Source organism: Petromyzon marinus, unplaced genomic scaffold (genome assembly GCF_048934315.1).
Source record: "Petromyzon marinus isolate PM22_M1 ecotype Great Lakes invasive population unplaced genomic scaffold, UKy_Petmar_22M1.pri1.0 PM_G_Scaffold_20, whole genome shotgun sequence".
NCBI classification, from domain to species: Eukaryota; Metazoa; Chordata; class Hyperoartia; order Petromyzontiformes; family Petromyzontidae; genus Petromyzon; species Petromyzon marinus.
The window spans coordinates 1,552,852-1,580,582 of NW_027422762.1; the positions used below are offsets into that span (position 1 = coordinate 1,552,852).

Consider the following 27,731-nt stretch of genomic DNA (forward strand, 5'->3'; position numbering starts at 1 on the left):
AATGATTTTCTAAATCATCTCAATGCACAAAACCCGGCCATCCAGTTCACCATGGAAATGGAGGTGAATAACACACTCCCATTCCTAGATATTTTGCTTGGACATGGCCTAAACGGTAAAATAACACAGCGTTTACAGAAAGCAAACGCACACTGATACCTATCTGAATGCAGAATCACATCATCATCCAGCTCAGAAATCCTCTCTTATCAAGACGCTCATACATTGGGCTAAAACAGTGTCAGATGGTGAGAGTCTAGTGAGAGAGATTAAACACGTTAAAGACGCACTACGACAGAATGGCTACAATAATGCTCAAATTAACAGAGCACTGAATGCCAAATCATGATCGCAAAGCAATACTGCTGAAAGCGACCAGATTGTTAAAACAATAAAAATTCCATATATCTCAGGAGTAACTGACAAATTAGCCCGTGTTTTGCAAAAGCAAAACATTACAGTAAGATTTGGTACAGTACACAAAATTTAAAAACTAGTATCTTGTACTAAAGACGCATTACCTAAATTATCAACAGAAGGTGTATATCGGATTAATTGTTTATGTGGCAGCTGCTACATTGGACAGACGGGACGTAACATCAGCGTAAGACTAAAAGAACATCAGATAAATATTAAATTATCTCAAACACAACTGTCAGCAGTGGCAGAACATGCTTGTCAACAAGGACACTCAATTGATTTTGACAATGTTGCAGTGAGTGTAAAACGAATTATTACTGGCAAAGACTAATTAGAGAATCCATTGAAATTGAGAGGAACAAGAATAACTTTAATCGCTCTGACAGCTACAGGCTTAGTGCGGCCTGGAAGCGTATTATTAAATAATACACATTACATTTTGATTTAAAGAATTACTAATCTACAACTCATTACTAATCATAACCATTGACTGATTATCAATCGATTATATAATTACAATACCCCCCCCCCTCCGCCTCTAATCACTGCACCTGATATGAGTTAAGTGATGACGTCACCCTGCTGCTCTATATAAAACCGGGAGCAAGCGAGGGCTTTACCATTCTGGCGAATTGCCCGATGATTGCTGGATTTATTTACCAGCGAAACGTCGTACTCAAACTGTAAATGTGGATTTACTCTTCAACACACCGGTGGGCTAAAGTAGTGAACTATTTGTCTTTTTGTCAACGTGACACTTTTTTTGCTGATTGTCCATGTCGGGTGGTGGAGGGTTACGACACATTTATAAATAAACGCGATCTAACCCAAAAACCTTTATTATGAATTACCCATCTCTGTATTGGTGATACCACACTGATGAGTCTGATCAATGACTAAATGGGCCTAGAGTTACCCATCTCTGTATTGGTGATGATACCACACTGATGAGTCTGATCAATGACTAAATGGGCCTAGAGTTACCCATCTCTGTATTGGTGATGATACCACACCGATGAGTCTGATCAATGACTACATGGACCTAGAGTTACCCATCTTTGTATTGGTGGTGATACCACACTGATGAGTCTGATCAATGACTACTTGGGCCTAGAGTTACCCATCTTTGTATTGGTGGTGATACCACACTGATGAGTCTGATCAATGACTAAATGGGCCTAGAGTTACCCATCTCTGTATTGGTTGTGATACCACACTGATGAGTCTGATCAATGACTACATGGGCCTAGAGTTACCCATCTCTGTATTGGTGCTACCTGACAGCAGTCGGTCAGATTTGCTCTGATTTATTTTGACAGTGACCAAAGGTAAGAGAACCACAATGCACTGCTTAAGAAGAAACCGTTTATTTGCAAGTAAAACATGATTTTACAACCTGCGCTGTTATGATCGGATTTTTTCGTCAATTACAGGTTTAAATACTCTTTGTTGGTGATATTAAAGGAATTACCAACACTGGATCAGGGCCACAAATACGAATATCTTGCCATGATCGTTTGAGCAGGAAGACAGTTTTATCAGTAACATAATTTTTTCTAAATTAATAGTCTAAAACAATTAATGATTCCCTTGTCTCACATGCAAGAGATAATTCTGAATATAAATGCTGTCACCCAGTCACACACAGGATTAAATGTGCCCATTTAAAGTGTACATAATTATCCACAATGAAATTACAGCAATACACCTGTCCGTAGCAGCATCTTTCACATGTCGATGCAGAAAACTTCAAAACCGACTTTGCCATCCATATAATTACACGTAATTTCATTAATACACGTTCTTTCTGAGAGGTGCATAAGTGATAAGGTCGCAATATATAAAAACAAGTAGCAGACACAGTTCGCACTGTTTAATGGAAGTGTCTGGGTGGCTTTGGGCTAACACTATGCCCCGAAACAGAGACATGAGATTGGTACAAATTCCACGCATGGTTATTTTTTATTTTAATGGCTAAACAGATGTCACATTATGTTCAGTGTATTTGGTAATGTTGTTCAGTGTAGCGCAGTGATAAAAGTGTCCAACCTATAACCAGATAGTCGCCAGTTCAATTCCCACACAAGAGGTAGATTCTGCAATTATTCCAGTTTAACACGGAAGCTTTCGCGACCAATTATTCCGCCGGGATTGACGCAGTAAGTGCCGCTTTGTGGAACGGCAACGATCGCTTCGCAGACATGTCCTTAAAAAATACCTTCATTGGCTGAGAAACTCCCGTGAAAATAAGCATCAACCAATGCTCACTTAGGCTTGATGACATTTTCTTACTATGTCTCTTTGGCCATTTGAATTCATGGCCAAACATAAAATGGCCAGAGTGGAGCCGGGCCCGAACAGCGTGGCTTTTAACTGCAGGCCGACCCACTATTTGTCGGCGTTCGGCTGGCCTCTTGACCAGCGGAAGTCGGTTTGCGATGTGGCGGGATTGCGTGCGGCACGACGCCTCATTAATTTAAATTTGCAATCGTCGCGAAGATTCTGTGACGCTTTCGTTGCCGGTAATCTACAGCTCACTCCAGCGCTGTCCTCCAGACAGTCTCGTCCCTTCACCTGATGAAGGCCGCTTGTGTTGTGGCCGAAACGTCGTGATTTTTGTTATTTTATTTTTTACCTACGTGACTTTACCCAATAGAACCAAAGAGTATGGATCTACAGCCTCCTTGAACACCCCCCACCCCCCCAGCTTGCCGACCAAAGCTCTGACGAGCTGAGCTTTGACCGACAACTCGCTCCGTGTTCTGCATTCCTGAAATCGGTGCCCTGCCGAAAACGCAACAGCAATCGCCGCACAGCCTGCCGATCTATCTGTTGTGCGGCTCGATGGCCAGGTTCCTGCTGACACGCGGCTTGCGCGGCCAAAACGTGGTCATCCCAAATGTTGCCAAGGGTGTCTTTGCTGAACGACGGCGGCAGCGGCGGCGACGACGACTCCATCTCCTGACCCACCTCCACAGGTGGCGTCTGCACCGACTTGGGCACCAGATGCTGCTCCTCCTGCTGCTGTTGTTGCTGCTGTGGCTGCTGCTGCTGTGGCTGCTGCTGTTGCTGCTGCTGTTGTTGTTGTTGCTGTGGCTGCTGCTGCAGCTACTGTGGCTGTTGCTGTGGCTGCTGCTGTGGCTGCTGCTGCTCCTCCTTCTGCTGTTGCTCCTGCTGCTGTTGTTGTTGTAGCTGCTGCTGCTGTTGCTGTGGTTTCTGCTGCTGCTGCAGTTGCTGCTGCTGCATCATTTGTTGCTGTTGTTGCTGCTGCTGTGGCTGCTGCTGTGGCTGCTGCTGTTGCTGCTGTTGCTGCTGTTGCTGCTGCTGCTGTTGTTGCTGCTGTTGCTGCTGCTGTTGCTGCTGCTGCTGTTGCTGCTGCTGCTGTGGCTGCTGCTGTTGTTGTGGCTGCTGCTGCTGCTGTTGCTGTGGCTGCTGCTGCTGCTGCTGTAGTGGCTGTGGCTGCTGCTGCTGCTGCTGTAGAGTTGACTGGTGAAGAGGCACACGTGGTATGGCTGAGGCTGAGTGGGAGGGCTGCTCAGAGTGGACAGCAGGATTTTCCTGAAGCTCCATGACCTGCTTCCTGTTGAAGTTGTATTTACTGAAGTGTTCGAACACAGGGGGAGGACGTAGAGTTAGAACAGACACACAGGTCCATGCCTGTGTGTGTCTAATCATGTTAGGTTCAAGCCCATCTTGACACACACAGGTCCATGCCTATGTGTCTCATCATGTTAGGTTCAAGCCCATCTTGACACACACAGGTCCATGCCTGTGGGTCTAATCATGTTAGCTTCAAGCCCATCTTGACACACACAGGTCCATGCCTGTGGGTCTAATCATGTTAGGTTCAAGCCCATCTTGACACACACAGGTCCATGCCTGTGTGTCTAATCATGTTAGGTTCAAGCCCATCTTGACACACACAGGTCCATGCCTGTGGGTCTAATCATGTTAGGTTCAAGCCCATCTTGACACACACAGGCCCATGCCTGTGTGTCTAATCATGTTAGGTTCAAGCCCATCTTGACACACACAGGTCCATGCATGTGGGTCTAATAATGTTAGGTTCAAGCCCATCTTGACACACACAGGTCCATGCCTGTGGGTCTAATCATGTTAGGTTCAAGCCCATCTTGACACACACAGGTCCATGCCTGTGGGTCTAATCATGTTAGGTTCACGCCCATCTTGTGATCCTTGAACCCAATATCACACCGTGCCCTTGACAGCAATATAATAATTTAACAGCAATAAAAACATCTAGGATGTACTGCAGTAATTAACACCACTGCATAGTACTGTCGTTTGTAGTAGTTTGTCCTCAATATAACATAAGTGGAAACAACCCTGGGGCAAAATCTGAAAACCATACTCTCCAATCTCTAAAAATTAAGAGTGTGCAACTTAATGTTGTTATGTTTAAATAACGGTTGCTAAGCACAGGCCCAAAATACTAAGAAGCCAGCAACAGCACCAGAGGAATGTCTAATCGTTTAGCGTTCATCTGCTTATTTAATTCAGCAAGGTGATGAGAAACCTCAACCATAAGGGCCCATCTACCAATGAGTCACAAGGCACCATGGGTAATGCTGGAGCGCCTCACCGAGTCTCAGGGCATCCGTGATGGACTAGGACGTGAAATTCGCACGCACAGGAATCCACATATCAGCTTAATTTAGTCGTCATGGATATTGTTTAAAATATTTGCCATCTGTTGCACAATGGCATACTCGTTGTGGTTTTTTTTAGTAGTCTCTCGTCATGCCAACTTGACAACAGTATTTGTCCTCTGGAGACACTGGCCTCCACCGTGTGAATGTTGGATTGACACGACTACCTCGGTCCCACCGACATTGCTCATTTGACCTGGGAGACCACTTTCACTTTGACTAACAGTTAATCTTAAAGCAGTGATGGTTTTGGGCAGCAGTGATGGTTCGGGCAGCGACGCATAACCTGGATTCAATTTCCCTTGGGTAAATTCGGCTTTAACGGGTAACCGGTATTGGTTTGTAAACATAAATTGTGGAGAGAAAAGAGCACGTTGCTGCCTCGTGAGCCACAACTCAGCCTTAATAGGTCTCTTAAACGGTCACTTAGGAGAGCTTTGTGTTGTTTTGTCGTGCAAATCACCAAATCAGCTGCTCCACGCACGGCAGGATCATCTCCCAGGCAAGGCCAGTGAAGTGTTGCATGTACAGAGTCCACGCAGAGGGCAGCTTCACTTCTATACGGGCCAATGCTATGCTTGCAGCCGCCACCACGGATGGACGGAAACTCAGGAATACGTGGTCTGCATACACACAAAGACAAAAACCCTCCGTTTAGCCTTAACAGACTGTTGGGGCAAGTGCTGTTAGCGAGCACCTATGAAGGCCGGCACGGCACACGAGGGGGTGGGTGGCCAGCACCACGCCCGGCCGCCTTTGTCTCCCCAGTGCTAGCGATGTTTACACACCGCATTGAGTTACTCATTTGAGGCCGAGTCGACCTAGGGGAGGCCCAGGACCGGTTCAGATAATCGTCACTGGTGATAGCCGTGAGCGGGCATTGGACCAGCAGGGTGTCCAGGGTCGTAGCTGCAGCGTAGCGCTAACCGCTACGCCACCTCTACCCTGCACACAGGAATGACAGGCAGGCACACACACAGACGCTTAAACGCACAAGCACCCAGTGAACGAGGAACGTTGGGCCAACGGCACCCTGAACATTTGAACAAACATTCCGACTAAAATTTTGATTTAAAGCTTTCGTGACTGCAGTAATTAATATTCTTAGCTCTTTCGGTAAAGTCACCACGTTGAAGGGAAACAATAAAATAATAAAATATATATAAAACAATAAAAATTCTCACGACGTTTCGACCATAACACAAACGGTCATCATCAGGTGTGAAAAGCAACGGCAAGAAACATTTGAAAGAAGTGGAGGTTTGCATTTATTTATTTATTTAACGGTGTTTGTGTGTTTTGATTTAAAGCTTTCGTGACTGCAGTAATTCATATTCTCAGTTTTTTCGGTAAAGTCACGTTGAAGAGAAACAACAAAATAATAAAATATATATAACAATAAAACATTCTCACGACGTTTCGACCATAACTCAAACGGTCATCTTCAGGTGTGTTGGTTTGCATAAATTTATTTTTAAACGGCACATTTATTTATTTATAAAAAAAACGTTAGCGTCACGCGCAGCGATTTGGCAGTTTACCCAGAACTAGTCCATCTATATTTTGAAAAGAGGAGGGGGGAGACGAAATTTTTTATAATGTATGCTGTCTGAAAGCCAATGTAAGCGTGAACAATCAATTAAGAACTGAAATGGTTTATCAAATCTTTCCAATGATTGCTAAGATAGAATCCATCTTCTCGGTTGAAATTGTCTCTGTGCTTGTATATGTGGATAGCCTCATGAACGAATCTCTCATGGAAGCCAGATGGCTTACAAAGAACCTCTGTCTTGGAAAAGTCAATGGCATGTGAGCCTACTGAATTAGAACAATGATCTGCTACGGCCGAGGTGTTGGTCCTACCGTGTTTAAGGTCTGCTTTGTGTTCACGAATGCGGTCCGAGACATGGCGTTTGGTTTCTCCAATGTAACTACTACCACAGAGGCAACTTAGTTTGTAGACACCAGGGTATTGTATGTCCGGAATCACATCTTTTACAGACGGAACCAGATCACGGATATTATGTAATGTGTTGAAACGGACCTAGATCTTGTGTTTATTCAAGATTTTGGAGATCTTTTTTGTGATCCCAGCAATGTAGGGTAAAGTGATGGTTTTGAAAGGCTCCTCAAGAGGGTTCTTCTTCATGGTTTGAGTGATAGCTTTGCGGATTGTATAGTCGGAGTAACCATTAGCCCTAAGAGCTTGGTGTACGTGCTTGAGTTCACTGCTTATGTGTTCCTGGTCGGATATGCATTGGGCTCTATGATACAGAGTCTTGATGAGAGAATTCTTCTGTGATGGATGGTGGTGGGAATCCGGTTTCAGATAAGCATCCGTATGGGTAGCTTTCCTGTAGACAGAGTGGCTCATTGAACCATCAGGTCTCTTTTTAATTAGGACATCCAAAAAAGGTATCTTGCCATCTATTTCGACTTCCATGGTAAATCTGATGGCTGGGTGTATGGAATTGATGTGGTCGAAGAATTGGTCTAGAGCAGGCCGGCCATGTGGCCAGATGACAAACGTGTCATCCACGTACCTCTTCCATAAGGTTGGGCGCAGAGTGGCAGTCTGGATGGCGTCAGTCTCAAATTTCTGCATGAAAATGTTAGCTATAACTGGAGAAAGGGGGGAGCCCATTGGGGTGCCCTCAGTTTGTTTGTAGAAAGTTCCATTCCAAGTGAAGTATGTATTGGTTAAACATTGTCTCACCAGGGGGGGTACCTCAGTGTTTAGTCGTTGATGAACCAAGTCTTCAATGATTCCAATGGTATCACTCTTGAGGAGCCTTTCAAAACCATCACTTTACCCTACATTGCTGGGATCACAAAAAAGATCTCCAAAATCTTGAATAAACACAAGATCCAGGTCCGTTTCAACACATTACATAAAATCCGTGATCTGGTTCCGTCTGTAAAAGATGTGATTCCGGACATACAATACCCTGGTGTCTACAAACTAAGTTGCCTCTGTGGTAGTAGTTACATTGGAGAAACCAAACGCCATGTCTCGGACCGCATTCGTGAACACAAAGCAGACCTTAAACACGGTAGGACCAACACCTCGGCCGTAGCAGATCATTGTTCTAATTCAGTAGGCTCACATGCCATTGACTTTTCCAAGACAGAGGTTCTTTGTAAGCCATCTGGCTTCCATGAGAGATTCGTTCATGAGGTTATCCACATATACAAGCACAGAGACAATTTCAACCGAGAAGATGGATTCTATCTTAGCAATCATTGGAAAGATTTGATAAACCATTTCAGTTCTTAATTGATTGTTCACGCTTACATTGGCTTTCAGACAGCATACATTATAAAAAATTTCGTCTCCCCCCTCCTCTTTTCAAAATATAGATGGACTAGTCCTGGGTAAACTGCCAAATCGCTGCGCGTGACGCTAACGTTTTTTATAAATAAATAAATGCGCCGTTTAAAAATAAATTTATGCAAACCAACACACCTGAAGATGACCGTTTGAGTTATGGTCGAAACGTCGTGAGAATTTTTTATTGTTTTATATATATTTTATTATTTTGTTGTTTCTCTTCAACGTGACTTTACCGAAAAAACTAAGAATAGGTGTTTGTGTGTGTTTATTTATTTATTTATAAAAACGTTAGCACTACGGGCAGCGATTTGGCAGTTTGTTTAGAAGGACGAGTCCATCTATGTTCTGAAAAGAGGAGGGGGGAGACGAAACATTAATGTATGTTGTCTGAAAGCCACCGTAAGCGTGAACAATCAATTAAGACATGTTCACGCTTACGGTGGCTTTCAGACAGCATACATTAATTTTTCGTCTCCCCCCTCCTCTTTTCAGAACATAGATGGACTCGTCCTTCTAAATAAACTGCCAAATCGCTGCGCGTGGCGCTGACGTTTTTTTAAATACCCCGTTATAAAATAAATAAATTAATGCAAACCGACACACCTGATGACGACCGTTTGTGTTATGGTCGAAACGTCGTGAGATTTTTTATTGTTATATATATTTTATTATTTTATTGTTTCCCTGCAACGTGACTTTACCGAAAGAGCTAAGAATATCAACATTCCGACGTTGGAAAAAATATATATATTCGGTGACGTTTCAGGCACTGTCCCTTCTTCGCTGGTCACCTTAGCGTTGCCTACGAAGCGCTCCTCTACAGCTCTGCGAGCACCTTGCAGGGCGAGCTGAAGGAAGTGGGCCGTGTACTTGGTCGTGTACGCATGCCGGTAGGACGAGCCTCCAGCCGGGGCGTCCTCACGCCGCGACAGCCACAGGAAGTAGTTCACGAAGTGCGCCGCTGTGGGCGTGCACAGGTTCCAGTCGAGTGTACACAGCAGCAGGAACTGTGCAGGGGGGAGGCAGATGGGAGAGTGGGCTGGCACGGCACAGCTGCCACCACTCCGTGAAGCATTCAGTCCGCCACGCTGCTGCGTGTTGCCTGGAGGGTTTATTTGGTGCGTGGCTCGCAAAACAGTTCAAATGTCTGGTCAAGGAGTCAACTCGGCCCTTCGTCTGCACGGGTAAATGCAATGACCATCATATTAAATTTCGATTTAAAGCTTTCGTGACTGCAAGGATTCATCTTCTTTGGTTCTTTCGGTAAAGTCACCACGTAGAATGAGAATAAAATAATACATTGATAAAATAACACAATAATATTCTCATTATTGTGTTATTTATTTTATCAAGTGATTATTTTATTCTCATTCTACGTGACTTTACCGAAAGAACCAAAGAAGACGATCATATTCTTTTGGGTCTTTCGGTAAAGCCACGTAGATTGAAAAATTAACAAAAAATATCACGATGTTTCGATCGCAACGCAAGCAAATCGTCACGGGGTGATTGTTTTACGGAGAGACTGAGCCCCACCATAGGAAGGGAGAATTTCCTGCACCACTCCACGTTCATTCGTCAGGTCTGCTGTGGTAACGTTATTCTGCAGCTTTTGCCTTCCTGTTATCTAGTAAGAAGACACGCTTCTATATTCAAATTCGGGCTGTACATTCAAATTGTTTACAGAATAATTAGTTGGCATGAAACAGAGATGATGTGTTCATACTCTTTGGGTCTTTGACGTTTCGATCGCAACATAAGCAATCACCTGAGGACAACTGCTTGTGTTGCCATCGAAACGTCGTGATTTTTTAAAATTATTTTTCCATCTACGTGACTTTACCGACAGACCCACAGAGTAAGATTGTAAAGTAACAAGACGAAACAATTGGTTTCTTGAATCAAATCGTGACCTTGAATCATGACAATGCACGGAACGGTTCTGGGGTGAAACATTGCATGCCGAATTAATAGGGGCATGCAGCTACCTCCGTCTGCTGCAATTCCTCCTTGGACAGACTTAGCCCTTGCATGGTCATCACCTCCAGCCGGTTCACCCAGTCCAGTCGCGGCACCTGCTCATCCATCTCCTCGAACTTGGCTGCGCAGGGTGTCAGGGACACGCATGCCGACGGTGAGCAAGCGACCAAGCGTACGAGCGAGAGATGAGCGAGTGATCGGGTGATCGGGTGGGTGGGTGGGCACGTGAGCGATTGACCGACCTGCTATAATGAGGTAGCAGATTGGGCAGGTGTAGAGGCAGAGGACGGTGATGTCGTGGCGGTCCATGAACACGTCTAACATCGCGATGGCCAGGTGGTGCGTGGCCACACTCAGCTGCAGGTGCTCGCTCAGCGTTGCCAGGAGGTCGACGAAGTGGCGACGGAGGTGCAGCTGGGGCGAGCGTAGCGCAAAACCGAGGCAGCGACAGCTCCTGCGAGGGAAAAACAAAAAGAGGACGCGGGGTTTGGTAGGGCAGTTGGGACGCTGTGGAGTTGGGTCAAGAGGTCAAGAGGTGTTTTGAAACGATAATAGATTATTCTGGGGGTCGAAGGAGGCGACGTGCCCGGTTACGGTGGGCCACAGCATTTAACTTTCGCCGTCACGCAAACCAAGAGTGACAAAAGCCACGGGCCAAAATTGTCTCCCTTTTCAAGCGAGTGAAAGATGGCGAAGAACTAATTCGGTAGTTCTCAGCCTCTGTAAGCCATCTGGCTACCATGAGAGATTCGTTCATGAGGTTATCCACATATACAAGCACAGAGACAATTTCAACCGAGAAGATGGATTCTGGCTTAGCAATCATTGGAAAGATTTGATAAACCATTTCAGGTCTTAATTGATTGTTCACGCTTACAGTGGCTTTCAGACAGCATACATTAATTTTTCGTCTCCCCCCTCCTCTTTTCAGAACATAGATAGACTAGTCCTTCTAAATAAACTGCCAAATCGCTGCGCGTGGCGCTGACGTTTTTATAAATAAATAAATCGTTTTAAAATAGATAACTTTATGCAAACCGACACACCTGATGACGACCGTTTGTGTTATGGTTGAAATGTCGTGATAATTTTTTATTGTTTTATATATATATTATTATTTTATTGTTTCCCTTCAACGTGACTTTACCGAAAGAGCTAAGAATAGTCCTCAGCCTATGATGAAACAAAACCACGAGGTGTGGAGATCCGTAGCTCCAAAGCACAGCCACTTTTATTCTTCGAACCGTATTGCTCATGTTATAGTCCCCGGAGAGATAGGGGGCTGGGTTGACCCGCTGGCCAGGATTGAACTTGCAACCCACTCACCGCGAGTCGAGCACTCAAACGTACGTGCCGTGTAAATCAGTTCGTAGGATTCGCGTCTGCGTGTAGGAGGCCTATTGACGAGAGAGGCGGATACCTTCTCTCGAAGGACGCGGTAGATGTCGTCTGCCAACTCGCCTTGCCATCACTCGCTTCTGTCCATGTCTTGGTTAGTCGCTCGCGCCTCGTGCTCAGGAGTTTATTACTTGGGCAGGCACGTGCTGGGTGCACACAAGTGTTCACGAGTGGAGTTTATTACTTGGACAGGCATGTGCTGGGTACACACAAGTGTTCACGAATGGAGTTTATTACTTGGACAGGCACGTGCTGGGTGCACACAAGTGTTAACGAGTGGAGTTTATTACTTGGACAGGCACGTGCTGGGTGCACACAAGTGATCACGTGACAGATTTGACGTCACAGCTCACTTGCCGTGCAAAAAATAAATGCATTATTGAGCTCCCCCCCCCCCCCTAAAAAAATACAAAAGTGTATTTGTATAATGTTTGCATGGTGTACAGCCTGGAAAGTACCCACATGGCAAATTTCCAGTTTGTTGCATGTGGAGAAGTACAAACAACACACACATTCACAACTTTGCCTTTTGTATATATGGGGATTACCACAGGTTATACCCACGGGCACTTCGTGCTCAACAGAGCATTAAGAATAAAGGCTTTCACAACACTTGGAAAAGAAACTACATTTGCAATTTTTTGCAAAAAAATAGAACACATTTTTCCACGCGTAAAAAAATTCAATCGTTATTGACACGTGTGCAAATTTCATAATGTATTTGCTTGAGCAAGACCGATTACATTATTGACGAAATCTTAAAGTGCTCATGCTAAACCGGCTTCCAAACGTCTCAAGCTCACACCCTACCCCCCGCTATGCATGTGGAATAATGTAAAAAATGTGTCCCGTTATGATGAAAAACAAAACAACAGTCTTACCAAACACTGTCCATTATTACACGGCGGGAAGGGAAATCGTTCAAGTAACAAACCGTGATAGTTTTAACGCCTCAATATGTCACGATATAGTCTAAATACAGCAAGTCTCAAGTCTTTCACGGTAACTACGGACGGAGCGGGCAGCACGCAGCCACGTGGGAGTGGTCACGTGACGCAGCCGCCGACTCCCAGGACTCTACACGCCCCGGAAGTGCTGCTGAGCGCCGGAAGCTGGAGGTGACGCGTCATCCGTGAGCCAGAGACTCCTGATTGGATGAGGTGTGGGCGTGGCCGACACCCGAGGGGGAGGCGACGGCCAGGGGATAAAGGGGGGGAGGGAAAGACCCACACAGACCCATAGAGACCCACAGAGACCCATACTCACAGAGACCCATACTCATAGAGACCCACACAGACCCATAGAGACTCATAGAGACCCACAGAGACCCACACAGACTCATAGAGACCCATACTCACAGAGACCCACAGAGACTCATAGAGACCCACAGAGACCCATACTCACAGAGACCCATACTCATAGAGACCCACACAGACCCATAGAGACTCATAGAGACCCACACAGACTCACAGACTCGTAGAGACCCATACTCATAGAGACCCACAGAGACTCATAGAGACCCACATAGACTCACAGAGACCCACAGACACCCACACTCACATAGACCCACAGACCCATACTCATAGAGACCCACACAGACCCATAGAGACCCACACAGAAACCCACAGAGACCCACACCAACAGAGACCCAAGTAAAACTAAACTAAGTGTATTGCCACCAGGGTGTAAGGGGGCCCCCACACTGAGCTGCTGTGCCAATCTTGGTCCACGCGAGCGGCCTGCCCTGCACCAAGTGAAAGCAGCTCCGTCAGGTCGCTCGTCACGTGGCAACGGCGTTAGAGCGGCCAGGAGAATAATCCTCGCACTCTTAAGACGCACCGCTCGGATCGCTAGGGATGGGTTAGCGCGTCTCCCACGTGCGTGTGAATATTCACAGAGGGTGAAGGTGGATGTAAGATAATTTTGTCGTGACGGTGCTCGCAGTTGCTGCGAGCTGCTAAGAGACACTTGCCCCTACAGTCTGTTAGAGGCCACACGGGGGGCCTTCACTGGAGGGGTTTGCTTTGCCGCACCAACGCTCCCCACACATACAGTGCACACACGGTGAACTCGTAAAGTGATGACAGGAAACGATGAGGTAAAATGTGCAAAAGTTTAATATATTAAACGGCAATAAACGCATTCAAGAGTGCGAGTGAGGTAAAAAAATAGAATTTCTACATTGAGGTAAACATTTTTATATTCTGAGGTAAAAGCAAATCTTTTTTACATTGAGGTAAAAAAATAACATTCTGAGGTTAATTTTTTTATAAACATTCTGAGGTAGACAAAAAAATATTTTGAACATTACGAGGAACATTTTTTTTACATTCTGAGGTAAAAACATGAACATTAAATTGTCCTTAAGGAGACATAAATTAACAAACGCTCTCTGTGTATCTATCTGTCTCTCTCTGTCTCTCTGTGTATCTGTGTCTGTGTGTGTCTGTGTGTATCTGTGTCTGTGTATCTGTCTCTCTGTGTCTCTTTGTGTGTATCTCATCTCAGTCAGTCGACCCGTGGCACCTGGGTCTGCCCCGTGACCTCCTGCCAGCGGTCGTTCGACACTTCACGTGGCCTCAAGGTGCACATGTCCTGGCACAAGCGTCGTGGTGACGCGATTCGCCACTTAGTGGCGAATGACAGTTGTTGTTATTGTTGTGCATGTCTGTGTGTGTGCGTGTCTGTGTGTGTATGTCTGTGTATTTTGTACCATCGGACACTCCACCCCCACAACTCCCAATCGGTGATGGGGCAGTTGTGGAGAGAGTGGAGAGTTTCCCATACCTGGGCAGTGTGCTTATGATTGGCACCAGTTTAACAGCAGAGGTCTCACTCCGAATCAGTCGAGCGGCAATATCTTTTCATCGGTTGCGTAACGCTGTGTGGAAGCTACCTGGTCTGTCGCTCCGCACTAAGCTTCAGGTCCTCTCGGCCACGGTCATTCCCTCCCTTCTCTACGCTTGCGAAACGTGGACCCCCCTAATGGAACATCTTCGCCGGTTAGAAACATTTAAGCTGGCCTGCCTACGATCCATCCTGGGTTTAACCAGACTGGATTGTGTGAGGAGCTCACAAATCCTTCAAAGATCTGGGCAAGGTCCCATCGGAGAGCTCCTCCAGCGGGCAAGGCTGCAATGGCTGGGTCATGTAGCCCGCATGCCCTGCCACCGCATGCCGAAACAGCTTTTGTTCGGCCGGATTGAGGGGGCTAAGCGGGTGCGGCACGGGTTAGAGAAGAAATGGAGTGATGTGGTACAGGAGGACGTGGAGCTGAGTGGACTTGCCGATGACTGGTACCAGCGGTGTCAAGATCGGCCTCTGTGGAGGAGGCTCGTGAAGGATGCTACTGGGCAGTTGGAGGTAGTCGCACTCCAACAACAATGGAGGGCGGAGGAGCGACGCTCAGAACGAGCGGAGCGTCGGGTGGCTAAAGCACAGCAGGTTGGCACAGTAGGAGGCACAGGTGGTGCATCAGCCAGTCATCTCAGTCAGTCGACCCGTGGCACCTGGGTCTGCCCTGTGACCTGCCAGCGGACGTTCTGCACTTCACGTTGCCTCAGGGTACACATAGCCTGGCACAAGCGTCGTGGTGACGTCACCGCCACTTAGTGGCGAATGGCGGTTGTTGTTGTTGTTGTGTCTGTGTGTGTGTCTGTGTGTGTCTGTTGTGTGTCGTGTCAGGACAGGAACGTGTGCACCACAGAGTGGATCTCCCTGCGGCAGAGTGGGCAGGCCATGCCACGCCGCTGCAGCTCCAAGGCGCAGCGGCGGCACGTGGCAAGGTGACCGCTGTCGCCGTGAACTAACGTGCAGCTACGCGGCTCACTCTGGCACACCACGCACTCACCCACGATAACACCACCAGCACCACCCACACCACCAGCACCACCCACACCACCAACCACACCAACAACACCAACACTACCACCCACACCAACACCACCACCCACACCACCACCATCACCCACACCAACACCACCACCCACACCACCGCCACCACCACTGCCACCACCACCCACACCAACACCACCACCCACACCAACACCACCAACCACACCAACACCACCACCACCACCCACACCACCACCATCACAACCACCACCCACACCACCGCCACCACCACCCACACCACTACCACCACCACAACCACCCACACCACCACCCACACCACCACCACCCACACCAACAGCACCGCCACCGGTCGGAGCGCAAGATGGAGAGGAAGTGGTGGAGGTGGTGGTGACGTTGGCACCGGCTGAAGGGGAAGAAAAAGAAGAGAGTGAGTGAGTGAATGTGTGAGTGTGTGAGTGTGTGACTGTATATGGGTAGCGGTAGTGTAGTAGTAGTTAGTGCTACGTCGCGCTATGAACCCGGGGAGGGAGTGAGAAGGAGGGAGGAAGTGAGGAGGAGGGAGGGGAACTTCACCTCGCCTGCTGTCGGCCGTCACTATGGAGAATGACTTCACGAACAGCGCTGCCACCGAGTGTCTGGAAGAGAGAGACAGGGAGATCCAGGCTGCGTTTGGATGCAGGCTCTATCTCCCGCCCCTCTCTCTCTCTCCACCCCTCTCTCTCTTGTGCTTGTTTATTTTTATTTCACTTTTTTTAATATAATTTTTCTATCTACGTGACTTTAGTGAAAGAACCAAAGAATATTCACCCACTCAATCACTCGCCCACTCACTAAACAGCTCACCCATCCACTCAATAATTCACTCCCCCACTCGCCTTCCCACTCACTCACTAAATAACTCATCCGCTCACCCACACTCACTCACCCACCCACTCTCTCTCCACCCTCTTTGTATCTCCCTCACCTGGGATCTCTGAGTGAGAATCCCTCCACACCAAACACCTCCCCCAGGGGGTCCCCGCCACACCTCACCAGGTACGGCCTCTCTACATAGTAAAGTTGTCTCCGCTTGATGTATTGTCCCACGTAGTGGTGCGCCTACGTGGGACGCACACACACACATGCACACACACACGCATGCATGCACACACACGAGTGGGTGACTGAGTGGGTGAGTGAGTGGGTGAGTGAGTGGATGAGTTAGTGAGTGGGTGGTTGAGTGATTGAGTGGGTGAGTGGGTGGGTAGGTGAGTGGGTGGTTGAGTGATTGAGTGGGTGAGTAGGTGCATAGGTGAGTGAGTAGGTGAGTGAGTGGGTGTGTCCGGCAAAACAACCCCCTACCTCCTCGCGGTGCCGGACGGGCAACTCTGTCGTGGACAGCGCTGTGGGGGGAGATCCAATTTTGATTGGCTCCTCCCCTCATGGCATATGTGTCCACCACAGGGGCTAAACGGGGGCTCTGGACGGGTGCGAGGGGCTGGTAACCCCTCCACCTTCAATTAATTACCAAGAAACTACGAATGAAATATGTAACAACTAAGCTTGTGCCGGAGGCCCCGGGGGGCCAGGCGTCTATGACGTCTCCTGGCCAAACCCCAATTGGCGGAGCCAGGAGATTGAATACCTACCCTCGGGGCTACTCCGGAAAAAACGAAAAGCCACTACGGTTGGCCACGTGGAATGTTCGAACGCTCACTGCAGAGGAGAGGCTGCCACTCCGCTGTCGGGAGCTGGACCGGTACCGCCTGGATCTATACGGCATTCAGGAGGTCCGGTGGACCGGCTCTGGCTCCTGCCACCATGAGGGGTGGACAGTCCTCTACTCGGGGCAGCAGACTGCCAAACAACAGGGTGTGGGTCTTCTTTTGAACAAAAGAATGAAGGGGGCGTGGGAGCGTGGCGGTGAGGTGTGGGAAGCTGTAAGCCCCAGGCTACTTTGGGCTCGCCTTCCCATCAACCGGAGGCGAGGAATGGTGGTCGTGGTTACTTATGCCCCCACCGAAGATGAACATCCGTGGAGGGATGCAGGCAAAGCCGATGAGTCAGATGCCTTCTATGACCTCCTGTCACAGGTGCTGGCTAAAGTGGCCCCTCGGGATAGAGTCATCATGTTGGGTGACTTCAATGCCCGAGTTGGTCATGATACTGGCACCTGGTCTGGAGTGATTGGAGGGCATGGGCCAGATCAGCTCAATAACAACGGTAGGAGGCTGCTAGATTTTTGTGCAGCCCATGGGCTTGTAATTACCAACACGCTGTTCCGGCATCGGCGCATCCACACAACATCATGGATGCATGCCGGGTCCAAGCAAGAACATCTGCTGGACTACATAGTGACGGACCAGCGAATGCGAGCCCATGTCCTTGACACCAGGACCTACCGTGGAGCTGATCTGCCCTCTGACCATCGACTAGTCATCTGTAAGATGCGCCTGCCATTCTTCAACTCCGGTGGTGGGTGTACACCCAGGACCCCATTCCAACCTAAAGTGGCCTGGTCTCAGTTATCTGATGAAAGTTGCAAGCGAGAATTTCATCATCGCTTGCGGCTGGGATTGGCATCGTCCCCGACTCCTCCTGATGTCGAGGGTAAATGGGCGAGGTTTAGGACTGTGACTCATGCAGCTGCAATGGCTGCTTTGGGTACGCGGTCCAGACCTCCCCAGACACCCTGGATGACAGAGGAGTTGTTCAGGATGGTTGAGAAAAAGCGACAGGCCCACTGTCATCGGCTACAGAATCCCACGTCAGAGAATGAGGAGGCTTACCGCAGCCTTCGCTCGGAGGTTCGGAGAGCCGTGAGGCGCTGCAAGGATGGGTGGTGGTCGCGGGTTGCTGAGGAGATGGAGTCTGCCTCAGTGGCCCGTGATCACAAATCTCTATTTATCTCCATCAAAAAAGTAACCTGCAGCGCCACACCTATTACCATCATTAGGGGAAAAAACGGTGATCCAATTTCCGACCCCCAGGAACAGGTTCGCAGATTTGCTGAGCATTTCTGTGAGGTCCTGGGGGAGGGAAAATCCCTCAGCCAGGAAAACATCGCGGCACAAAGTGAGGATGACCCTGCTGAGGCTGCGGTGCCTCAAATATTGGATGAAGTCACCCCCTGTGAGTGGCTGGCTGAGGTGCCATCTGCTGAGGAAGTATTGAAGGCGATCCGGAGTCTGAGACCAGGAAAGGCAGCGGGCAGAGATGATCTCCCAAGCGAAATGCTGAGGGAGGGTGGCGTTTGTGCACAGACTGCCCTATATGACATCATAACAACAGTCTGGACCACTGGACGGGTTCCGCAGGATTGGAAGGATGCCCTGGTGGTCCCCCTTTTTAAGAAGGGGGACCGCACAGACTGTAACAACTACAGGGGCATCTCACTCCTCAGTGTGCCGGGAAAGGTCCTGGCAAGGATTATTCAGCATCGCCTTGCCAGGCACGCTGAGGAGAGGCTTGCGGAGCCCCAATGCGGTTTCAGGAAAGGGCGGTCCTGCACAGATGCCATATTTTCTGTCCGTCTGCTACAGCAGAGGTGTAGGGAATTCCAACAAGACCTACATCTCTGCTTTATTGACCTGGTCAAGGCCTATGATACCATCAGTAGGCCTGGGCTCTGGGTCGTTCTTCGTGCTTTTGGAGTACCTGACCCTCTGCTCACGATCATTAAGGACCTTCATGATGGTGAGCGGGCCCGGGTAAAACTACGTGGCCGGGAGTCAAAGCCATTCCCTGTACACCTTGGGGTGCGACAGGGATGTCCTTTGGCTCCCACATTATTTAACATCTATTTTGACCACGTAGTTCGTGAAGCCTTCAATAGCTGTACCGGGGGAATCTCCATATGGTACAGATATAATGGGAGGCTAATCGATGCCCGGGTGCGGTCAAGGGATGGCTCCCTATTGCTCAACCACGTTATGTATGCTGATGACTTGGTAATAGCTGCTCAGTCAGAGGAGGAGTTGGAGACGCTGCTGCTGAGACTGGAGCATGCCACTAAGAGGTGGGGCCTTACCATCAGCCCCACCAAAACTAAGCACCTGCCTGGGTATTTTGTACCATCGGACACTCAACCACCACAACTCCCAGTCGGTGATGGGGCAGTTGTGGAGAGAGTGGAGAGTTTCCCATACCTGGGCAGTGTGCTTATGACTGGCTCCAGTTTAACAGCAGAGGTCTCACTCCGAATCAGTCGAGCGGCAATATCTTTTCATCGGTTGCGTAACGCTGTGTGGAAGCTACCTGGTCTGTCGCTCCGCACTAGGCTTCAGGTCTTCTCGGCCACGGTCATTCCCTCCCTTCTCTATGCTTGCGAAACGTGGGCCCCCCTGGTGGAACATCTTCGCCGGTTAGAAACATTTAGGCTGGCCTGCCTACGATCCATCCTGGGTTTAACCAGACTGGATTGTGTGAGGAGCTCACAAATCCTTGAAAGATCTGGGCAGGGTCCCATCGGTGAGCTCCTCCGGCAGGCAAGGCTGCGATGGCTGGGTCATGTAGCCCGCATGCCCAGCCACCGCATGCCGAAACAGCTTTTGTTTGGCCGGATTGAGGGGGCTGGGCGGGCGCGGCGCGGGCTAGAGGGGAGATGGAGTGATGTGGTACAGGAGGACGTGGAGCTGAGTGGACTTGCCGATGACTGGTACCAGCGGTGTCAAGATCGGCCTCTGTGGAGGAGGCTCGTGAAGGATGCTACTGGGCAGTTGGAGGCAGTCGCCCTCCAACAACAACGGAGGGCGGAGGAGCGACGCTCACAACAGCGAGCGGAGCGCCGGGTGGCTAAAGCACAGCAGGTTGGCACAGTAGGGGGCACAGGTGGTGCATCAGCCAGTCATCTCAGTCAGTCGACCCGTGGCACCTGGGTCTGCCCCGTGACCTCCTGCCAGCGGGCGTTCGACACTTCACGTGGCCTCAGGGTGCACATAGCCTGGCACAAGCGTCGTGGTGACGTCACCGCCACTTAGTGGCGAATGGCGGTTGTTGTTGTTGAGTGGGTGTGTGGATCAGTGAGAGAATCAGGGAGTGGGTGGGTGGATCAGTGATTTAGTGGCATGGGCGGAAGAGATGGACTAGTCAGTGAGTGGATGGGTTAGAGGGTGAGTGGATGGGTTAGAGGGTGAGTCGAGTGAGTGGTTGGGTGAGTGAGTGGATGAGTGAGTGGTTGGATGAGTGAGTGTTAGTGTATGGGTAAATGGAGTGGGTGAGTGGTTGGGTGAGTGGGTGGCTGAGTGAGTAGGTCAGTGAATGAGTGGGTGGACGAGTGGTTGGGTGAGTGGGTGGGTGAGTGTAACGTCTGTACTATGTTGAACTTCTTTCGCACCACACATAGCCATGTGTGATAATCCTGCAAATCCAAATTATACAGCAGGTGTCAGGGTCGCGATGGAATCCACGACCTCCTGTACACCAGGCGAGGTAGTCAACATCTCCTAGCCACCCTGATAATGATGGTGGGTCCCACGACCTCCTGTACACCAGGCGAGGTAGTCAACATCTCCTAGCCACGCAGATGATGATGGTGTTGGTGGTCGTGATGGGACCCACCTGCTCCCACGTGAATGTGTCGCCCTCGACACCGACCGACTGCAGCAGACGAAGCATCGCAGGCACCGGCTTCAGCTGCATCCCAGCGGACAGAGGCATCACGGAGCCACATGTCATCACTCACACAGACACAAAGGTCCCCCGTGTAGCCACGGCAGGCTATAGGGGCAAGTGCTGTTAGCGAAGAGAAGCACCTATCAAGGCTGCCGGCACTGTGGCACATGAGAGGGTGGGTGGCCAGCACCACGCCGAACCGCCTTTGTCTCCCCAGTGGCTTTGTTTACTACGACACACCGCTACACCAGCTACTCTTTTGAGTCAACCTAGGGGAGGCCCAGGACCGATTGTAGTGTATAGTAGTGTATATTACATTGTAGTGTATAGTAGTGCATAGTGTATAGTAGCGTATAGTACTGTAGTTTATAGTAGTGTAGGGTATAGTGTAGTGTATAGTAGTGTAGTGTATAGTAATGTAGTGCATAGTAGTGTAGTGTATAGTAATTGTAGTGTATAGTTGTGTATAGTGTACAGTGTATAGTTGTGTAGTGTATAGTAATGTAGTGTATAGTTGTGTATAGTGTACAGTGTATAGTTGTGTAGTGTATAGTAATGTAGTGTATAGTTGTGTATAGTATAGTGTACAGTGTATAGTATAGCGTACAGTATAGTGTACAGTGTATAGTATAGTGTACAGTGTATAGTGTGCAGTGTATAGTGTACAGTGTATAGTATAGCATACAGTGTATAGTATAGCGTACAGTGTATAGTAGTGTACAGTGTATAGTAGTACACAGAGCACCGGTGAGCCCCCCTAAAAGCGACTCACCAGAATGTTCCTGTGAGCTCCAGCAGCGGCCAGAGACAACCTGGAGTCACCGGCACTCATCACGGCAGCGGCCAGAGACAACCTGGAGTCACCGGCACTCATCACGGCAGCGGCCAGAGACAACCTGGAGTCACCGGCACTAATTACGGCAGCTGTGGAGACAGCAGGAAGACAGCGACACTCGTCACGGCAGCTGTGAGACAGCAGGAAGACAGCGACACTCGTCACGGCAGCTGTAGAGACAGCAGGAAGATAGCGACACTCGTCACGGCAGCTGTGGAGACAGCAGGAAGATAGCGACACTCGTCACGGCAGCTGTGGAGACAGCAGGAAGACAGCGACACTCGTCACGGCAGCTGTGGAGACAGCAGGAAGACAGCGACACTCGTCACGGCAGCTGTGGAGACAGCAGGAAGACAGCGACACTCGTCACGGTAGCTGTGAGACAGCAGGAAGACAGCCACACTCGTCACGGCAGCTGTGGAGACAGCAGGAAGACAGCGACACTCGTCACGGCAGCTGTGGAGACAGCAGGAAGACAGCCACACTCATCACGGCAGCTGTGGAGACAGCAGGAAGACAGCCACACTCGTCACGGCAGCTGTAGAGACAGCAGGAAGACAGCGACACTCGTCACCGCAGCTGTGGAGACAGCAGGAAGTCACCGGCACTCATCACGGCAGCTGTGGAGACAGCAGGAAGACAGCAACACTCGTCACGGCAGCTGTGGAGACAGCAGGAAGACAGCGACACTCGTCACGGTAGCTGTGGAGACAGCAGGAAGACAGTGACACTCGTCACGGCAGCTGTGGAGACAGCAGGAAGACAGCGACACTCGTCACAGCAGCTGTGGAGACAGCAGGAAGACAGCGACACTCGTCACAGCAGCTGTGGAGACAGCAGGAAGACAGCGACACTCGTCACGGTAGCTGTGAGACAGCAGGAAGACAGCCACACTCGTCACGGCAGCTGTGGAGACAGCAGGAAGACAGCGACACTCGTCACGGCAGCTGTGGAGACAGCAGGAAGACAGCCACACTCATCACGGCAGCTGTGGAGACAGCAGGAAGACAGCCACACTCGTCACGGCAGCTGTAGAGACAGCAGGAAGACAGCGACACTCGTCTCCGCAGCTGTGGAGACAGCAGGAAGTCACCGGCACTCATCACGGCAGCTGTGGAGACAGCAGGAAGACAGCGACACTCGTCACAGCAGCTGTGGAGACAGCAGGAAGACAGCGACACTCGTCACGGTAGCTGTGAGACAGCAGGAAGACAGCCACACTCGTCACGGCAGCTGTGGAGACAGCAGGAAGACAGCGACACTCGTCACGGCAGCTGTGGAGACAGCAGGAAGACAGCCACACTCATCACGGCAGCTGTGGAGACAGCAGGAAGACAGCCACACTCGTCACGGCAGCTGTAGAGACAGCAGGAAGACAGCGACACTCGTCTCCGCAGCTGTGGAGACAGCAGGAAGTCACCGGCACTCATCACGGCAGCTGTGGAGACAGCAGGAAGACAGCGACACTCGTCACGGTAGCTGTGGAGACAGCAGGAAGACAGCGACACTCGTCACAGCAGCTGTGGAGACAGCAGGAAGACAGCGACACTCATCACGGCAGCTGTGGAGACAGCAACGTGGTGGGGGGGGGGGGGGGGGGTGAGTAATGCTCAGCCGCCGGGCACGGCTGACGACCACCTCGTGGGGACCGCCTGTGTCGTGAGTCTATGGGTCTCTGTGTGAGTCTGTGGGTCTCTGTGTGAGTCTGTGGGCTTATGGGTATCTGTGTGAGTCTTTGGGCCTCTGTCAGAGTAAATTGGTATCTGTGTGAGTCTATGGGTATCTGTGTGAGTCTGTGGGCCTCTATCAGAGTAAATTGGTATCTGTGTGAGTCTATGGGTCTCTGTGTGAGTCTGTGGGTCTCTGTCAGAGTAAATTTGTCTCTGTGTGAGTCTATGGGGCTCTGTGTGAGTCTGTGGGTCTCTGTCAGAGTAAACTGGTCTCTGTGTGGGTCTATGGGTCTCTGTGTGAATCTGTGGGCCTCTGTCAGAGTAAATTGGTATTTGTGTGAGTCTATGGGTCTCTGTGTGAGTCTGTGGGCCTCTGTCAGAGTAAATTGGTATCTGTGTGAGTCTATCAGTCTATGGGTCTCTGTGTGAGTCTGTGGGTCTCTGTCAGAGTAAATTTGTCTCTGTGTGAGTCTATGGGTCTCTGTGTGAGTCTGTGGGTCTCTGTCAGAGTAAATTGGTCTGTAGTGATAGCAAGTACTGCCACAGTCAGTATGCACTGCTGTAGTGATAGCAGTTACCACCACAGTAAGTATGCACTGCTGTAGTGAGAGCAGGATCCACCACAGTCGGTATGCACTGCTGTAGTAATAGTAAATAATGCTATCGAGTTGGTACATACCGCTATATAGAGTCAGTAGATACTAAAACAGTCAGACTATACCACTACAGTCAGCAAATACTGCTACAGTCAGCAGATACAACTACGGTCAGTAGCTACTAGAGTCAGTAGGCACTACTATAGAGTGAGTAGATACTGATATAGAGTTAGTAGTTACTACTATAGTCAGTGAATACTCCTATAGAGTCAGCAGATACTACTATACAGTTAGTCGTTACTACTATAGAGCCGGTAGACACTACTGTAGGGCCAGTAAATACTACTACGGTCAGTAGTTACTACAGTCAGTAAATACTACTAAACAGTCAGTAGCTACTACTGGCTCAGTAGATACTACTGTACAGTCAGTAGATACAACTACAGGGCCAAGAGATACTACTTATTCTGTTGTATGTAGGCTGTGTAGGTATATACAGGACTAGCTGTACTACCCAGGCTTGAATTCACCACACCCGGCCGCCTTTGTCTCCCCAGTGGCGATGTTCACACCACAACAGTTACTCGTTAGAGGCTGAGTCGACCTAGGGGAGGCCCAGGACCGGTTCAAATAATCGTCACCGGTGGTGGCCGTGAGCGGGAATCGAACTCGGGTCGCCGGGTTCGTAGCGCGGCGTAGCGCTAACCACTACACTACAATGCATTAGGCTTCCACACACAGACACAAACACACAGACACACACACAGACACACACAGACACAAAAAGATCCCCCATATAGCCTTAACAGACTGTAGGAGCAAGTGCTGTTAGCGAGCACCTATGAAGGCCGGGACGGTACACGAGGGGGTGGGTGGCCAGCACCACGCTCGACCGCCTTTGTCTCCCTAGTGGCAATGTTTACACACCGCACCAGGTACTCATTTGAGGCTGAGTCGACCTAGGGGAGGCCCGGGACCGGTTCAGATAATCGTCACTGGTGTTGGCCGTGAGCAGGAATCGAACCTGGGTCGCCAGGTTCATAGCGCAGCGCGATAACCGCTACACTATCGCTCCCCACAACACACAGACACACACACAGACACACACACAGACAACGCTAACCGCTACACTACAATGCGTGACGCTTCCACATGCACGGGTCACGTGACAGATTTGACGTCACAGCTCACTTGCCATGCATAAAATCTATGCATTATTGAGCTCCCCTCCCCACCCCTAAAAAAAACACAAAAGTGTATTTGTATAATGTTTGCACGGTGTACAGTCTGGGAAATACCCACATGGCAAATTTCCAGTTTGTTGCATGTCGGGAAGTAGGCTAAACATTTTGAACAGACAACACACACAATCACAACTTTACATATTTTTATATATATGGAGATAAACAGTAAGAGCCAATTTGTTAATCCATTGCCGGACGAGGGTCTCCCCACGCCGCCCCGGGTCGTGATTTGACCATACTTCACCACGCTCGTCCGTGTGGCGGCTTGGTGGAGGAGGGTAGCGTAGACGTGGGAGCGTAGTGACATTGTACTCTACAATGGATGTTGCCCCCACCGCTCCTATGCCACTCACCAACGTTGCACAGTCCCGCAGCCGCCTAAAACAACAACAAAGTCCCATCACAAGGGAGAAACACACAAATAGAGATTCACTTCGAGTACACTCACCACCACGTAGCTGTCAACCTCTATCAGTGCCCCTACCTTATTACAGATCAATTCAGGCCATATCGGCCACCACGTGTCTTTATGAATATCAACGTTCGTCCTGCGAAGTCCCATCACAATGTAGAAACACAAATAGACAATACTGTTACCAAAGCATGTTTTTTTGCCCGTATTGAAACGGCTGTACCCCGTATGGGCGTGAAAACTCAATGTCTCTGTACAAGAATACGGGGTAAACCGTACGGGTTATGACAGCTGTGATGCATCAAGAGATAACTTGACCCGTGGTTGTGTTACCTCGTTTAACCAAAGGCTTCAAACTCGCGTGGAACAGCCCGAAACCCAAAGCATGAGGACAAACACAAAGACGGGTATATCACGAGAGAAAAACCCCTACATATTTACCAATAACACTGCCCTTGAAAGTAAATACTGTAGTGCATAATCGTGCAATGGCCCTTTTTCATAACACCTCTGTTACCGACGATTGTATTTCAGCCTTTTTTCTTACGACTGCTGCCTGTGTATCTTACTGTGAAAACAGTTCCACAAAGCATGTATAATTCTTTATTTTCTTTGTGACAGACTAGGCCCGAGACGCCAGGGAGGGCCTGAATGGCCTGGATTGCCTACCGAGAAGGAGACGCCTTCCCCGGCGGGGAGCAACCACAGCCTGCGGTGTCACCGCCGCAACGGGGGTCACACAACACCGGATTTTTTTTGTGGTCAAAATTTTTAAACCAAAACACCCACTTACCGGTTCGCGTGAGTTCAATCCTGCTCAGAGTTTTAAGGGGCGAGAGGAATTGTTCGTGCAAGTTTAGAGTTTAGGGTGGGGGTGGGGAGTCGTTATGTTCCGAACAGTTTAGAAGCGTCCTGGGAGCCGCGCTTGAGGCGTCAGCCATTGGCACTTGGGAGCTACCACTCCCAGCGAAGGGTTGACGCTCAAACTATCAATCTTATACTTTCACTTCCATCACATAATTTGAATCGTATTTACTCAAACAATATATGCTGAATGATCTACTGTGATAGTCACGGTCGCTCCGTCATTGTATTGCTGTTGTAGATGTATATATTTATATATTTTAAAAAAATATTACCGCGTCTGCGACCCCCCCCCCCTATTGAAAGCGGTAAGTTGGTTCGTTCCAAATGATGACGTTCACACAACGCGATCAAAGTTCGGAACGCTCTTGCAGAATTGTACAAACATTTAACTCCGACAGTTATCGCGATATGGCGACACTACGATATTACCTAATCATATCCAACATAAGCGTATCGTACAATTTGTTTCCACACGGCACGTGCACACTCAAAGCACTTGCAATTCAAATTTCGATTTAAAGCTTTCGTGACTGCAGGGATTCATCTTCTTGGTTATTTCGGTAAAGTCACCACCACGTAGAATGGAAACAATAAAATAAAAAATATATTTTGATCCCCTGCTGATTTTGTACGTTTGCCCACTGACAAAGAAATGATCAGTCTATAATTTTAATGGTAGATTTATTTGAACAGTGAGACAATAACAACAAAAATCCAGAGAAACGCATGTCAAAAATGTTATAAATTTATTTGCATTTAATGAGTGAAATGAGTATTTGGCCCATCAGAAAGATTTCTGGCTCCCAGGTGTCTATGTGTACACTGTATGTGTGTACACTGTTTGTATACACTGTGTGT

The 27,731-nt window shown here is 49.0% G+C and overlaps 2 protein-coding genes and 1 long non-coding RNA gene across 4 annotated transcripts; all 3 read right to left on the minus strand.

The window, feature by feature from the left end:
• Window positions 1-1,771: 1,771 nt before the first annotated feature.
• Window positions 1,772-10,523, minus strand: LOC142912402 (cyclin-J-like). The gene is made up of 4 exons (XM_076060576.1): window positions 10,413-10,523; window positions 9,260-9,431; window positions 5,554-5,713; window positions 1,772-4,018 (listed from the first exon to the last, which is right to left on the minus strand). Exons 1-4 carry the CDS (start codon window positions 10,509-10,511, stop codon window positions 3,529-3,531), a joined length of 921 nt encoding a protein of 306 aa, XP_075916691.1. The 5' UTR covers window positions 10,512-10,523; the 3' UTR covers window positions 1,772-3,528.
• Window positions 10,524-10,652: 129 nt separating this feature from the next.
• LOC142912447 (uncharacterized) lies at window positions 10,653-12,857 on the minus strand. The gene is made up of 3 exons (XR_012934064.1): window positions 12,684-12,857; window positions 11,825-11,948; window positions 10,653-10,858 (listed from the first exon to the last, which is right to left on the minus strand). It is a non-coding gene; the product is annotated as an uncharacterized LOC142912447 (long non-coding RNA).
• A 1,044-nt stretch (window positions 12,858-13,901) lies between these two features.
• On the minus strand, window positions 13,902-27,018 carry LOC142912403 (uncharacterized). 2 transcript variants are annotated; one of them, XM_076060578.1, is made up of 7 exons: window positions 26,800-27,018; window positions 25,948-25,972; window positions 22,022-22,173; window positions 21,196-21,270; window positions 16,622-16,755; window positions 16,231-16,292; window positions 13,902-16,060 (listed from the first exon to the last, which is right to left on the minus strand). In XM_076060578.1, exons 3-7 carry the CDS (start codon window positions 22,121-22,123, stop codon window positions 15,483-15,485), a joined length of 951 nt encoding a protein of 316 aa, XP_075916693.1. In that variant the 5' UTR covers window positions 22,124-22,173; window positions 25,948-25,972; window positions 26,800-27,018; the 3' UTR covers window positions 13,902-15,482. The 2 variants fall into 2 exon arrangements, with proteins under 2 accessions (XP_075916693.1, XP_075916692.1); XM_076060577.1 differs by having other exon boundaries at window positions 25,839-25,972.
• Between the last annotated feature and the right edge of the window lie 713 nt (window positions 27,019-27,731).

Bases quoted from the DNA above. Each gene is read 5' to 3' on its own strand.
- LOC142912403 (XM_076060578.1), bottom strand. From the start codon at position 22,123: ATGAGTGCCGGTGACTCCAGGTTGTCTCTGGCCGCTGCCGTGATGAGT. The intron at 21,271-22,021 runs GTGAGTCGCTTT...GCTGGGATGCAG, and splicing joins GAGCTCACAGGAACATTCTG to CTGAAGCCGGTGCCTGCGAT. The intron at 16,756-21,195 runs GTGGGTCCCATC...CGTCCCACGTAG, and splicing joins ACACATTCACGTGGGAGCAG to GCGCACCACTACGTGGGACA.
- LOC142912402 (XM_076060576.1), bottom strand. From the start codon at position 10,511: ATGGATGAGCAGGTGCCGCGACTGGACTGGGTGAACCGGCTGGAGGTG. The intron at 5,714-9,259 runs GTGCTCGCAGAG...GTGTGTATGCAG, and splicing joins CCTTCAGCTCGCCCTGCAAG to ACCACGTATTCCTGAGTTTC. The intron at 4,019-5,553 runs GTGATTTGCACG...CGAACACTTCAG, and splicing joins TGCGTGGAGCAGCTGATTTG to TAAATACAACTTCAACAGGA.